The sequence below is a fragment of the Juglans regia genome, chromosome 15 (genome assembly GCF_001411555.2).
Source record: "Juglans regia cultivar Chandler chromosome 15, Walnut 2.0, whole genome shotgun sequence".
Classification (NCBI taxonomy): domain Eukaryota; kingdom Viridiplantae; phylum Streptophyta; class Magnoliopsida; order Fagales; family Juglandaceae; genus Juglans; species Juglans regia.
Window position 1 is genome coordinate 19,355,760 of NC_049915.1, and position 14,376 is coordinate 19,370,135.

At 35.8% G+C, this 14,376-nt stretch overlaps 1 protein-coding gene across 1 annotated transcript; it reads right to left on the bottom strand.

The window, feature by feature from the left end:
- Positions 1-3,757: 3,757 nt before the first annotated feature.
- On the bottom strand, positions 3,758-12,672 carry LOC108993150 (ubiquitin carboxyl-terminal hydrolase 23-like). Its single transcript, XM_018967938.2, has 10 exons — positions 12,185-12,672; positions 11,666-11,780; positions 9,678-9,788; positions 9,189-9,361; positions 8,696-9,022; positions 7,632-7,757; positions 6,792-7,427; positions 5,847-6,528; positions 5,046-5,139; positions 3,758-4,207 (listed from the first exon to the last, which is right to left on the bottom strand). The coding sequence occupies exons 1-10, from the start codon at positions 12,503-12,505 to the stop codon at positions 4,048-4,050; spliced, it is 2,745 nt and encodes a 914-aa protein (XP_018823483.1). The 5' UTR covers positions 12,506-12,672; the 3' UTR covers positions 3,758-4,047.
- Between the last annotated feature and the right edge of the window lie 1,704 nt (positions 12,673-14,376).

The window sequence follows — 14,376 nt, forward strand, 5'->3', positions numbered from 1 at the left end:
CTTACCTCTTCTTACTTAAAACTCTCAAAGCCTCAAGCAAATATTTGAGGAAGTTTTTTCATTTTGATGAAAATAAAAGATGCTTCCATTTTATGCATAGTAGTTCAATTGAGGTAGATATCCTCTGATTATGGGAGAAGGCAGAAAAAAATGTATTACTAATTTTTATCATTCATGGGGTTCTATAGTCCAACATGTGGGAAGAAAAAATAGCTAAAATAATATGGAAGAGATCTTGCCCAAGATGTTTAGTTTGAAATGCTGGATAGCAAAAACCATTTAAAATTCTCTTAAATTGCATTTAAATACGGCAGCATGCATATTCTATTCCCCTACAGAAACACTTTATATGATGCGTCTACAATCTGCAACTGAAAGACCATAAAATCAACCTTTTCTTCCACTTAATTGTCTGGTTGATAACGAGTAATGTTGATTATTTATATTTATATTATAGTGGAGATTTCTATGGATTAGATACGAATGCTGGTAGGAAAATGTATTTTGTTGACTTAAACCCTTGAAAAAAGTTTCTTCCAAGTGGACATTTGTTTTCTTTTTTCCCTCTAATCATAGCATAGCAGGACTACCATATGATGGGGCCAGACGAGTGTAGATTCAAGGGACCATGACAGTGATCTTGAATCAATTTATCTGGGAGTGGGGCATCCACAACAGATTAAAAAACAAAGAAAGAGAATTGTGTGTCGTGTTCATCTGATCATGTTGAATCATCTAAACAATCCATACTGTATAAGTTCCCATCAAATGTGAAATAGGGCTCTACTCTATGGCCTTGATCATTGAGTTGGCCCCCACAACCCTTCTGTCTCCACCTCTTTCCTGTAATTTTCTTTTTAAGACTTTGTGGATGCAAAATAATGGGTTATGAGATGAATAATGATTAATCTCTGCATCATTAATAACTTGCGCACCTTCCTTGTAATAAACACAGATTACCCACGTCATGCACATGATCAGGGGGCCTGAAAAGTTGAGAATGACCCTTTTCCTGCGCAAGAGAATCATGATATTTAGCAGGAGTTAGAGGTCATTGCACATGGGAAGGTGTCCCTTTCATCATATACAAGGTGTCTGCAATCTGCATTAAACAATGATATTTAGTAAAGTCTTAAAAATATGAGAGAGAGAGAGAGAGAGTTCAGCACGCCAAACCCGACAGCAAAGGAAGTGGGGAGGAAGAAGCATTGAGTCTTGTAATGATTTGCATTGATTGAGGATTGAGGACTGAGGAGTAAGAAATAATCAACCGACATAATCAGTGTTCATAATTAAACATCACATATCATTTATATTATTCTCTTATATATCTCTCTTAATCATCAGATCAGATCCCAGCAAGCTTAATCTTCAAACAAAGTTTGATAACAAAAGTCAAAGATTTAGCTTTTAGCATTACCATACCTGCATGTACTAGGATCCATGACAAGAAAAAGACTCAGAATTGTGGCTATTGTTTGGTAATTCATAGATAAGACCTCTTCTTTTTCTTTATCTTTGGTTGCTTTGCAAATTGTTTTGGCAGTTGGTGTGTTAGGTTTCAACTTTTGAATTTGCAAATTCCAGTGTCAATCAAGCCCATGGCTTATTTGGGTTTTGTCAAGTGTGGTTGGATCTCAAGAGATACTCCTAATTTAAAGCTAATTATTTTGCTGCAAAGCATTGGAGGGGTACTCACAAAAACAAAAAGAAACAATTTTAAAATAAATAAATAAATAAAATATTGCTTCAAACTCAAACTCTCCAAGATGTTGAAATAAGGGAAAGTTAATAAATTTCTCGATCCGTAAAAGAAAATAATTGAGATCATAAGATGAATTAAGGTTATTTCTCTAAAGTTTTATACTTAAAATTTAGAAAAAAAAAAAAAAAACACAAAATAAATCCTATAGATTTATTAAACTGTGTCTTCATTGTTCATCTTAGTAAGATATGTTTCTCGTTAGCAGGACCAGAACAGAACAATAGTAAACAAACTGTCTTAAATTTGTCTTCATTTTAAATGAGGGTCAAAAACTTTGTTAGGGGCTCTGCAACTGTAGTAGGCAGTGCTTTATGGTTGTATTTACTGTGAAGTGACCAAACATTTATATAAAAAAACGTATGCTACCTCCAAGAATGTGCTAAGATACTCTAATAAATAAGGGACAGATAATACTTTTTATTTTTTTATTCAAGGGACAGATAACATTTAAAAGTTAAAAAATCAAACCTTATTTTTATATTATTTAGATTAATGAGGTTAGATAGGTTCCATTTTCTAGTGCGTATATATATATATATATATATATACATGGATTTTCACTTCGTGTGTGGACTGTGAGTAAATGTTGTTCAGATTAATGATTAGTCCAAAATTGTCCTACTAGTTATCAAATTGGATGATTTAATTTTAGAGAAAGATACATTACGTGAGTTTTATAATATTTAGGCTGTATTTAGATGTTGAACTGAGTTGAGTTGAGTTGAATTGAATTGAGATGATAAAATATTGTTAGAATATTATTTTTTAATATTATTATTATTTTAGAATTTAAAAAAGTTGAATTATTTATTATATTTTCTATTGGAATCTGAAAAAGTTGTAATGATGAGTTGAGATATGTTTAGTAACCAAACAAAGCTTAATGTTGTCCTTATAATATTTTCAAGCAGCGTGAATTTCATATAAATATTTAAGAGTGATGCTCTTTATTATCCCTTTTATAATTATCTTCTCATCATCTCATGATATGATATTAAATTATTGGAGGCTGTTTATTATATTTTACTTGTAGACCTATTATTTAATTTCACGTCAAAGAATGTTGAGAGGGTGATAACAAAAATAATAATAGATAGATTTTTCTAATATTTAATACTGTGTCTATCTGTTTCTGCATTAGATCATCTAATTTGATCAAATAATTAAAGAGTATCATAGGCAGCCATAAGAGGTGAGAGGAAAACATAATTATATCCATATTAATTCAAACCAACATGCTCTTTTGAGTGTATGAAATAACGTAAGAACAAGGTAATTCCAAGTTTTATGGGGAGGTGAAACACGAGAAATAGTAGGTCTGGGGACAGCAATGTCTGAGACTCGCATGTGAACTACAAGGTACAGCCTTAAAGAAAACTTGGGTGTATTAACTGTGCCTGGTTGGACGCTTTGGAGAGCCACAGGCAAATTTAATGCTGGTTTTGGACTTTATGTCGTTCATTCTGTTATTGATTTTGATCTTTTTACAATAAGATGTTGTTTCTATATAATACTGAAGAAGCACGGACATCCATTGGGTTGCACTTGTCTCTGACAATCCCAAAAGACCAGACACCCATATTCAATTCTTGTTTGTTTGGGAGGAAAGATCCTTGAGATGATGGAGATGGGAGAGAGGAGTCCAAGGCTCCTTTCACAAGATAATAAAAGGAGGAAGAAGTTTAAAATTTGAATAGGTAGAACTTGTTTCTGGAGACAAGTTTATGAATTTTTTGGTTCTCATTTTTAATTTTTTTCACACTTTTTTTCCATTCTCTCCAACCAAACAATAAACTGGAAAGATCCTATTACGCACATTGGGAGCATGCATGAAAGGAAAATGCCAAATAACAGGTCTCAAATATCCAAGATGGATACCCCAGAAAATCGATGCCAAAACATTTCCAATTCAAATTGCCCCTAGAAAGTAAAAAACAGCAATTTATGATCCATAACACAACTAAAAACTAATAAAATGGAAGTAACTACAACTTTCGGAAATAACTCCAAGATTCAGTTATATTAGCAAAAAGAACTTGATCATTTCTCGAACATAAAACCTGTTCAGATAATAAAGTCTTCCAACATGAGAAATGTTCCGAGAGGAATAAGTCCAATACAAAAAATCCCCCCAAATCTCCCTCTCCCTAACAAACAATTCACGGAAAGGATAAGATCAGCTCTAGCACTCTCCTTAAAATTTCTGCTTAACAATACACCAATTGCCCCAGGCAAACAAATGAGTCAGGCTTACACTTCACTGATATCAATCTAGTCTTTCTTCATATCCTGAATGGCTGATTTCCTGAGCTAGATCGGTCCACTTTAGTCTTGTTCGTTTGTGTTTTCTTGGTGGCGATTTCTTGAAAAGGATTTGGTCCACCAAAAGTATGCTTAAACTGCCTAACCTTCTTTCTCTTTCCCCTGTCATATTCTTCATCCCTGCAGATATTGAAAAATGGATAACTCAAGTTAAAATCATATGTGATATAGCTCAGTTTGAATTTGCAGGCAGTCGAGTTGAGCCATTCAACCAAACCCCATCAAAGATGACTACAATTTCAATTAAGCTAACATATAAAAAATTCTAATTAAAAGTGACTACAAATAATGTGAGCATTCTCTCTCCTCTTCAGTAATATCACTGCTCACTGCCCTAGGTTATGGCATTAACTCTGCCACTGCCACTGCCACCCACCTCTACTGCAAAGTACTTCCTCCCAACTACAACCCTCGACCTATGGCCAAATTAGGTTAAAAATCCCCAACACCAGTCTCCACTAGCCCAAATCCACCTGCCAAACTCACTGCCAATTCTAAGCAAACACCACATCAACCTCAACAGCTACATCAAATCCAAACTCCTCAGCCACTGTTTTCAAAAACTCATTCTGTATGACATCTCCTTCCAACCATGTGAACTCAAAATCCATCAGCAAAAGATAAAGATTTCGAACACAAATTTAAGGCTTTGCATCCTCTGAGCAGTTAAGGCAATGCATAGGACCCAACCATCCCAGTGTTCAGTGTCCAAATTGCGTTCAAAAGTTTTAACCTAAGCCTAACAACAGGGTAGGAAACTGGATGACACATCAGGTAAGGGTTTCATAACTCTTTTAAGTTCATCAAGGCATCACCGATACAGCTTTTATGTGCTTAAGCTCCATGTTCTCAAGCAGTCAAGTTCAAGAATGAGCATGACTTCATAGTGATTTATGGTCAGTGAATTCATTTCTTTAACTTGAGAAAAACTAGCATAATAAGTGACAATCCAGCTTACCATTCATCTGGTATGTAGCCGATGCTGATTTTACCCATCCCATTTGATGCTACAGATTGAGATGTAGGCAACTCTATCCCATCCCACTGAGCAACTGCAATCAACAGATTAAGACCAAAGAACAATGATCAGCATGCTATAGAATTGAGACTGATCCACCATATTTGAAGTTGAGCAATTGAGAGCTATAGGGAAAAGAATGATGGCAAAACCAGCATGGACTTGGGAATATGCCAAGATACAGATCCCAAATAAGTGAATCCCAAACAGACCTTCACTTGAATAGAATATCCCATTTCCTATTTGGAAAAAGAAGAACAAAGACAAATCCAGAGTATGTTATATAAACCTAATTTCTTCTACCCTAAGGGGTACTTTCTCCTGGATACCTCCTATGTACATAAATTTTAGCACCCCTTCATGACTCAATAAAATTTCCTTCTTTATAAAAAGAGTAATGCTATACACCACACTCTCATCTTATTTTGATCATACAATATGTGGCACATTTATCAACATTAGATGAAAAAGAAGCATGCAATAAATGATCATTTAATGGTGATATATGTGACACATCATACTTAGTGGGATGATAGTATGGTGCATAGAATTTTCCTTATAAAAAAGTCTTATAAACTTAAAGCATGCATTGCCACTTGCTAGGGCCTCTTATTTGTCAGAAATTAATGTAAGTTTGGTCTATAGGCACCACTTTAGAATTTTAAGCAGTAGCACCAAGCTCAAAATTACGTATCTTTCCAGATGAGTGCTGGAAAGATAACTACATGAAAAATCTCTTACCAACTGTCTCCTCCAGACCTCGGGTGAGCATACTCATCAAACCATTCTGCATTACTTTTCTTTTTCCTTCTTTCAGACCATCTAATCGTCCTGCTTCCCACTGATCTGCTACCAAGCTAGAGCTAGAGCTCTTCTCCAATTGCTTATCAGTGGCAAGCACAGTTCCACTCTGATCCATTCTTTGTCTACATTCATCATTTATCATATCTTCCATCTTCATTAAATCCTTGGCAGCAGCATTACTAGCTCCCTCTTTTGAACCAGACTTGGTCCTTTTTCTCAGAGGTTGAGCTAAACTTGAGGTAATTTTCCTGGTAATCTCAGACGTAGACGGCCCCAGATCAGTTGAGATACAATCCATGTCAAACAAGTTTTCTCTGTTAATATTCTTCACATCTAAAGTGTGTTTTTTGTTTCTTTTGTGCTTTTTCTTCTTCCACAAACTCAACGATGCCTGGAAAAGGAAGTGTGAATTAAGCTGCATGCTCGCTGCCCGACATTTCACTGGCTTCTTTTTCAGTTTTCTGTGATGTTTGCAATTAAGAGCTTGTTTCTGTGATCCATTTCTCTTCATTGATGAGCACAATTTCACTGACCCATCAAGCACTATTTTTTGAACCGGAACACCAGCATTCTCAACCAGTGAATTGCCAATAGTGCCTTCATGGGATGTATTCCCAACCTGGAAAAATTGAAGAATAAAAAATCAATACTTGTTCAGACTAATGAATACCCGACCATTTTCAAGGCCTTTTTTGGTGTACTTACAGGGTCCATTGTATTCAATTTCTTATCATTAAGATTTTGTGATGGTGCTACATGTAAAATGTGATTAATCTGGCGAATAAAACATGTAACAGATCAGTTGGAACAAGGTTAAAATTATATCTGCCCACCGGACTGGTAAGGACCCTAAGGAGCATGCGTAAAGAAACATCCACTGACCTTCTGAGAGGTCTCCTCTCTGACAAGTTTAGCAGTAGAAGAGCTTTGGGGATCACTGAAGGTAGGTAATTTTGCAACCGAGACTCTCATATCTTTCCTTGAATCTCCATGCTCTTTATGATCATTAATAATGCCTTTAGCTGTCTTTTCAATATCAGGAGCCCCACCATCACCAGATGGAGCTGATACTGACGAGCATTCTCTTGAATTTGGGTCAGTAACAGGAAGTGTTTCCTGTGGAGTGTTTGATAATGGCAACTTTAAGACAGGTTCTGGTACAGAACCCTTTTCCAGCACTGAGCATTCGGTAATTATCAGGCAATTATTTTTTTGTACTAATTCTTCCTTAGTAAGGGGTGTCCCATGTGGACCAACATTTAACACATCATTCCGAGGAACAGCAGTAGCAGAGGTTGCACCACTTAACCGATTCTCAACTGGACCATTCTTAACTATCTCCTTTAAGCCTTGGTTGAAACTGGAAGATGTTCTATTTCCATTAGAGTTTCCTTTCAAATTCTCTTTATGAGCAACATCAGTGGGGATTTTCCTTGGAATAATATTTCTTCTGTCACGAACATAAAACAGCATGTAAGCTTGCTGTTCTAGAACTCTCTTCTCACTGGCTGGGGCAACCTGTCACAGAAGAATTGCAAAAATTCATGAGAAATTCATCTCAAAGACAACAATCAGGTGCCCATATTTAGTATTTGGTTGTGAAGTGAAGCTAATTGTATAATCTAGGTTTGAATAACGCAGATTTGGTACCTTTCTACTATATTTGTAATATCACCAAAGAGTGGTTTTATCTAATCAGAAATGGACTAATTGATAGCTTACCTGATTGTCGTTGAGATAGTACCAAATGCCATTTGAAGTGCGAACATAGCAAGAATAATGTCCATAATGGGTGTTCCAACCATCATGGACCAAAACACCATAAAGAGTATACCTCAGATCTCCATCCTGTGAAGTATAAGAAACAAAATGTCAAATATATATTATGTACAATGTGACCTGAAAACTGTTGGAACATAAGGCAGCATCATGCATTTACTACAACAATCTGGAAACTAGACTTGCTTCCTGCTTCCAACAAAGCAGGTTTTCCATTAACGGCATCAGTAATCAGATACTGAAAATTAAAATATACATCCAGAGCCATAACAGCTGGCATCTTCCCTCTATGTCATTGCTGCCTCTTTTCACAATCAACGTAGTGGGTTTCAGTTTTTTTTTTACATGTACATCATTTGTGCACTTACTAAACTGAACTAGTGACTGAACCCCAACACTCTGAACCGGTGACTGAAACAAAACTCTTGGTTAGGGGGGAAGTAGATGCCACTTGGAGGCACTCGTGAAAATAAAGGGATTAAAAAAAAAGCGCACTGCTACTCTTCATCCAAGTTTTGTCATCCTCAATCACACATGGTGATGTATCACATTTCCAGTGGCTTTTTCTATCAACCACTTAAAATGGCACCCACTTGAATTGTGCGACATTACCAAGTCTGACTAGGGACGACAACGATTACGATGATGAAGAGCATTACTCTTACAAAAATTATTTGATAAACTTTCTCTGAACAAATTAATATCTTGGCATAATTCTTGATTCGTGACTGGCTTTGCCCCAAGCTTCCCCATATTTCCCAACATTCCACATTCAATACCCATTTCCTCCTTTCACAATACTTTCCCCAAGGAAAATTTCTCCTTTGTTTAAACTCAGTTTCACTCCAATTCCGCTCTTTGCTGGAGGCAAAATAATTTTTTTTCCATCGGAATTTTTTTAAATATAATATTCATTAAAATACCAGATGCCAATAATTAAAACAAAGGCTACTATGCCTATGAAATCTAGGGGAAAAGAAACTTGCAATAAAAATAAGTTCACTTACATAGGAACCACTGACAAAGGGTTTCAAATCTAATGTACAACCAAAATGAACCTTCTTTTTAATCTTTTGCCCAGGATCGTGAGCATGAAACCGCTTCAAGTGAACAGTTAGGACATATGGTGCCTTGTGGACCGTAAGCTGTTTGAGAGCCCTAACTTTCTGCTTGCATCGTTGACACTGATATTGCCTCTCTCCTCCGTCTAGCTGCTCTGCAGCAGTGAAGTTTGCAAGTGCTTTATGCAAGGAATCTGCCTTGACTATTTCAAGACTTAAATCTAAGAATGGATCAAACGTATTGGAGCAATAAGAACATTGCAAGCATTTAACCTGGGGAAGCAACAAGGAAAAATGGTCAAAAATATAAATAAAAAATTTTCCAACCTTGTCAGGAAACACATCCAAAAGCATTGAAACTTCAAAAGCAGTTCCGAAGGCATCTAGTCACTCATTACAGAATGTCAATACATTCTACCAGGTATCAAGATTAAGTTACCTGACTCCTAAGGCGACCTCCGAATATCTTGTGCACCAAACTTTTCTCATAAGCACTAGGGGATTCACCAGGCACTCCAGAAGGTAAGCAACATTTATGCATTGATTCCAGCAAATTTACCATGTACTCATGTGCATCCTCTTGTCTAGCTTTCCGGAAATTCCGTGATATGCCTAATTGTGTGGTCAGGAGGTACAAATTCCAACACAGTTCAAATGCAAAAAAAAAAAAAAAAAAAAGCTGTATCTCAATAAAATCAAGAACTAACTGTTTATCCTTTAAACTCTTAACAAAAACTTAATTGGTTGGACCTCAGGACCAATATGAGGTTTTTTTCTTTCTCAAACAAAGCATTAATAATTACTTAAAAGTAATCTTTAGAAAACCGACTGTTGCAGTTGAATCAATTAAGATATGAATTCCCAGAAGCAAAAACACTTTCACCAAACGTATCCATCCATTAATCCTTGTATATAAGAACAAGGATACATTGCAAGTTCCTGACAAAATCGCTAGGTGCTAATACTCTCCCAGTTGATTGTAGAGCACAGCTGACATGCTTTTGGATGGCACATAAAACACAAAATCCAGCAATATGACCTTCATCAAACAACAAATGAAATTAGAAATGGCATGTAATTAACCACCCAAGTTCTAGGACCAATGGCCATAGTGGGCCAATGAATCTAATATAATGGACAAAAACCATGGCAATTTTCCATAGAAGTCTAGAAAAGAATTAGCTTGTAAGAAATCTGTAAAAAACACAATAATTTATTAAATTGAGATTGAAAACCTTATTTGCAGAGGCATTCTCGTCAGACAAAAAGCATAAATCTTGGAGTTAAGTTAACAGAATTAAATAGCCGATAAGAGTTCAAATATTAATCTGCAGCTAACTCTTTCCAGTCCAAGTGAGCGCATGCACAATAGCATGAATTCTTGATCAAAATTGCAATTAGCGATTGGAAAAGAGTCCTCGAGCCTTCAAGAACAAAGAAAATGTAGGTCTACCATACAATTCTTGGGTTTTTTGTGGATTCAGATCAGTTAGTAGTATAAAAAAAATCCTTGGCCTGCAGTAAAGGTTGATACTTAGGTTAGCATGTTGATAGCCTATGCTGAAAGTATCAACCCATAAAAATAAGTTTTAAACTGTGAAACTTGAAGAGTAATGCATAACCAACAGGCATAGTCACTTCAAAATGTTTAAGAAATTAAAAGTCTATATGAAATACTACTTGCACTTCTTAGGAAAGTAAGTTAGTGGTTGAACGAATGAGTTAAGGCCATTAGGCCTCGTTTGGATGTTGAGATGAGATGATAAATCTATGAATAGTAGTCAAATGGTTTGTGAATAGTAGTCAAATGGTTTGAGTTAAGATGTTTTATGGGATTTTGGGAAAGGAGGGAGAAAAATGTTGAATAAAAATATTATAAAGTTAAAATATTGTTAGAATATAATTTTTTAATATTATTTTTGTTTTGGGATTTAAAAAAATTGAATTGCTTTTTGTGCTTTGTTTTTATGTTTGAGAAAGTTGTAATGATTAGGTAAAGACAAGATGAAAAAGTTGAAGATTTAAAATTGAAAAGTATTTGTATTTGAGTGGTGTTTGGATGTTGGGATGAGATCATCTCATCCCAACATCCAATCGGGGCCTACTATCTAATGAGTGCAATTAGTCAAATATAACTCATAAATGAACACACCACACCAGAAGCCTTATGGTCAGATCATATCCTTCTCAAACAGCCTCAGAATTGAGATCAAGAGTTCAAGGTACAAGTGCAATAATGGATAAGTGATATAACTAGAATTTAGGCATATATTAACTCATACTTAAGATATTACAAGCCAAAAAAGTAGAAAATGAGAACAGAGATACAAGACCAAATGATGGAGTGCATCAGCACACTGTTCTTTCAATGGCTTCTTAAGTGACTCGAAGACTTATATTATGATTGAACGAATAGAGAGAAGGGAGAGGATATTGGAAGTGGGTAAGATCTATAAAACCCAGAGGTCGCTTCATATAAAACTCTTCGTCAAGAAAGCTATGAAGAAAGGCATTTTTTGACGTCCAACTGTCGCATAAGCCACTCTTTAGAAGTCACTAGAGTAAGAACAGTCCAAATAGTCGAAAAAAGAATCTTCACACATAATCTTCGTCATATAATGGAAAATAATCTCACTAGTAATTTTTATAAGTAAAATTATTTCATTCAATTCCTTCAATTTCACTGGTTATGGAAGCATATAAACTTTTTTAGATTTTATCAAATAGACATCCTAAACTTCAAAAATACTTTTAACATAGAACCACCCATCCTTATGCACGGGTCACTAAGGAAGCGAGTGTTAGAACATGCATGTACAAAATTCATAAATACATATAGTACAAATAAACAGGAGAAATAAATCCGTTTCAGTCAAGGGCATTCTCTGGGAACAAAAGGTGCTGGGGATCACTCACAAGAATTTTGATGCTTGCTACTCTGCAGGTATGCTGCTAAAGGCTCTGTGTACGTTAGACACTGCAACACTGAATTGAGGAAACAAGTATTTCCAAGATTTTGCAGGCCAGCACCCTGAAATTATTCAAACCAGAGCTGAGCTACCGGATAACTTTTACTTTTTAGACAAATCAAAACAAGAAAAAGTCGAAACCCAAGCAAACTAATGGCATAAATTCAGAAATTTTAAATAAAATATCATGATTCATGATAACAAATATAACAAAGATGGCAAATGCGTAAAAATTTGAGAACGGGAAATTTTATACACCACTAAAATTGGAAGTAATCGATACCAAACACCACAAAGTTGAAGCAAGAACAAATTGGACAAGAAAGCTTTAAAAAGAAACTAGGAGCACCCACTAAATAATGAAGAGCAGAGACTAATTCCAAGAAATATATCAATCTTAAGTCTACACACTCTCCAAAACCAGCTAAACAAACCCAAAACCATGAAAACCCACTGAACCACTTACAATTCTCCGAACGGTAATCCCGAAGCTGAGCTCGGGATCCAACCCATGCTCCAAAAACTCGGACCCATCTCCTTTCTTCCCAGCCAAACCTGATTGACCCGTGTTAGACCCCGATCGCCGTTGGTCCGAGCCGCCGCCGGGGTTCAGAGTCTCAAGCTTGAAATCGCCACCACCGCCGCCATTACCGAATCCCTTAAAGGGCTTCCTCGCCGGGTGAAACTCTATTCTCCTGTGAAACAAAGCCGGGGATCCATTCGCCGAGGCACATGGAGGATCCGATTGGATTTCGGATCCCATACTAGTTCCTAAGCTGTCAGGCATTACAACCTCTGAACTGGATTTAAAAGCTATTGAGTTTTACAGGTTTTTCCTTCTATACGTATATGCATTCAGCTCAGAAACGCTACCGATTGTTTGTTCTGTAGGGGGTTCTGGGGGAAAGTTTTGAGAAAGCAGAGGCTTTTCGGCTTCTGCGAAAGAGAAAGAGACAAAAGGGAGGGAGAAGCAGTAATAAACCCTACGTTCCCGAGGATTTTTTGGTGGTACACGGAAAGACCACGCTGAATCTCGTCGCACCTGATTATTCAGAATAAAAAGTATAGGTAAATTTGTGTTTGCGTGGATGCTTTTGGACCGTGAGATCAACAGTGGCGACACGTGGGATGGCTTTGAAGTCTCAGGTTGATGCGCCACCAAAAGTGGGACCCTCTAGGATATTCCAGATTGGCCTTATTTGAACCGCTGGATTTCCACATTTCTCGTGGCCTATAATCAAATACTGTAGGAAATAACAGTTTTTTTTTATTAAATTAAGAATTCATGATGTAAATTAAATTGGTACGAAAATAAGTAAATAATGATAATAAAAATATACTTTTTAGTAATAAAAATAATATTTGTAAACGCAAACTGTACAAATCATTTAAAAAAATAAGTAAATGTCATATTTATATAAAATTAATTAATTTTTTAATAATAAATTTTATTTTTTTAAATAAAATTAAACGACATTCAAAACTATATATAATATTACTCTTCGACTTTAATTTCATTTCATTATCAAAATCCATCACATTTCTCAGTACACCAAGTCCAATTATGTTTAAGCGCATTTGGGCCAGGGTTTTTGTAAATGATATACCTTTTTAATGTCCATCTCATTGTTCAGATATTTTGTCCGAAATTATGGGAGATATATAGGCCCAAAATGATTCTCATGATATTTATAAAATTTTTCAAATTTATAACATTCCATACAGGATTTGAATGACTTTCTCCTGTTATTCCCTCTTTAAAATCTTGTGACTTGTCCCAATGTTTTCTTATATAGTTTCCGGCCAAAAGTTTTAACAAATTGTTGGCATCATTATCCATATCAATGAATTCTTTTTCTTTTTCTTTTTATACGGTGGATAGGGGGGTTTTGAATCCATGTTCTCCATTTGGAGAGAACTGTATGCCATCAGGCTGGCTCTTGGCCATATCAATGAATTCATGTCACCTGTGGAGATAACATATGAAGATGCATTCTTTAATAGATTTTACAGGATTCAATCGTGCCATGAAGAATGTTAAAACTATGGGTCATGCTTATCAAGACTTGGTAGTTGGCATATCGATTGCCATCTGTTAGGCCCATCACAAACACGGCAATCGGCCCAATCTAACATATAGAGAAAGAACACTTTTTTTTTCTTTTTTATGAAGAGACAAAGGTCACATGTTCAAGAGTGACCACAGCCTATATTATTAAAAAACTCTCACTTATGACATAAGAATACCGTAATAACCAATTCAAATCACCTGAGAAGCGTACAAATAATCATCTTATTCTATCAACTCAGGTGTCATATCGTAACCTCCCCCATTAAACAAAACTTTACAAAAAATACCACGTCCCAATTCTTCACCAAATAAAATTGCCCAGCCCGAATAAACCCATATCACAAAACCAACGTGCTTAAGTTCTAACATATGGAATACCAAGTTTGTCCATACGAATAATACCTCGGATGCAATCTTAAATGGAATCCAACCCAGAAAAATCCGACACCATACCTCTTGTCCCTTGTTTTGCCAAAAAATTTGCAACCATATTTGCCTCTATGAATATGTGCCAAAATCGAACATTCACTTCCCGAGCTAATATTTTAATCTCTTCTCAATAATCCCAAAGGAACCAGAATTTACAA

Bases quoted from the DNA above. Each gene is read 5' to 3' on its own strand.
- LOC108993150 (XM_018967938.2), bottom strand. From the start codon at position 12,505: ATGCCTGACAGCTTAGGAACTAGTATGGGATCCGAAATCCAATCGGAT. The intron at 9,789-11,665 runs GTGAGTGATCCC...TGTTTGATGAAG, and splicing joins TAGCAAGCATCAAAATTCTT to GTCATATTGCTGGATTTTGT. The intron at 7,428-7,631 runs GTAAGCTATCAA...CTTCTGTGACAG, and splicing joins ACTATCTCAACGACAATCAG to GTTGCCCCAGCCAGTGAGAA.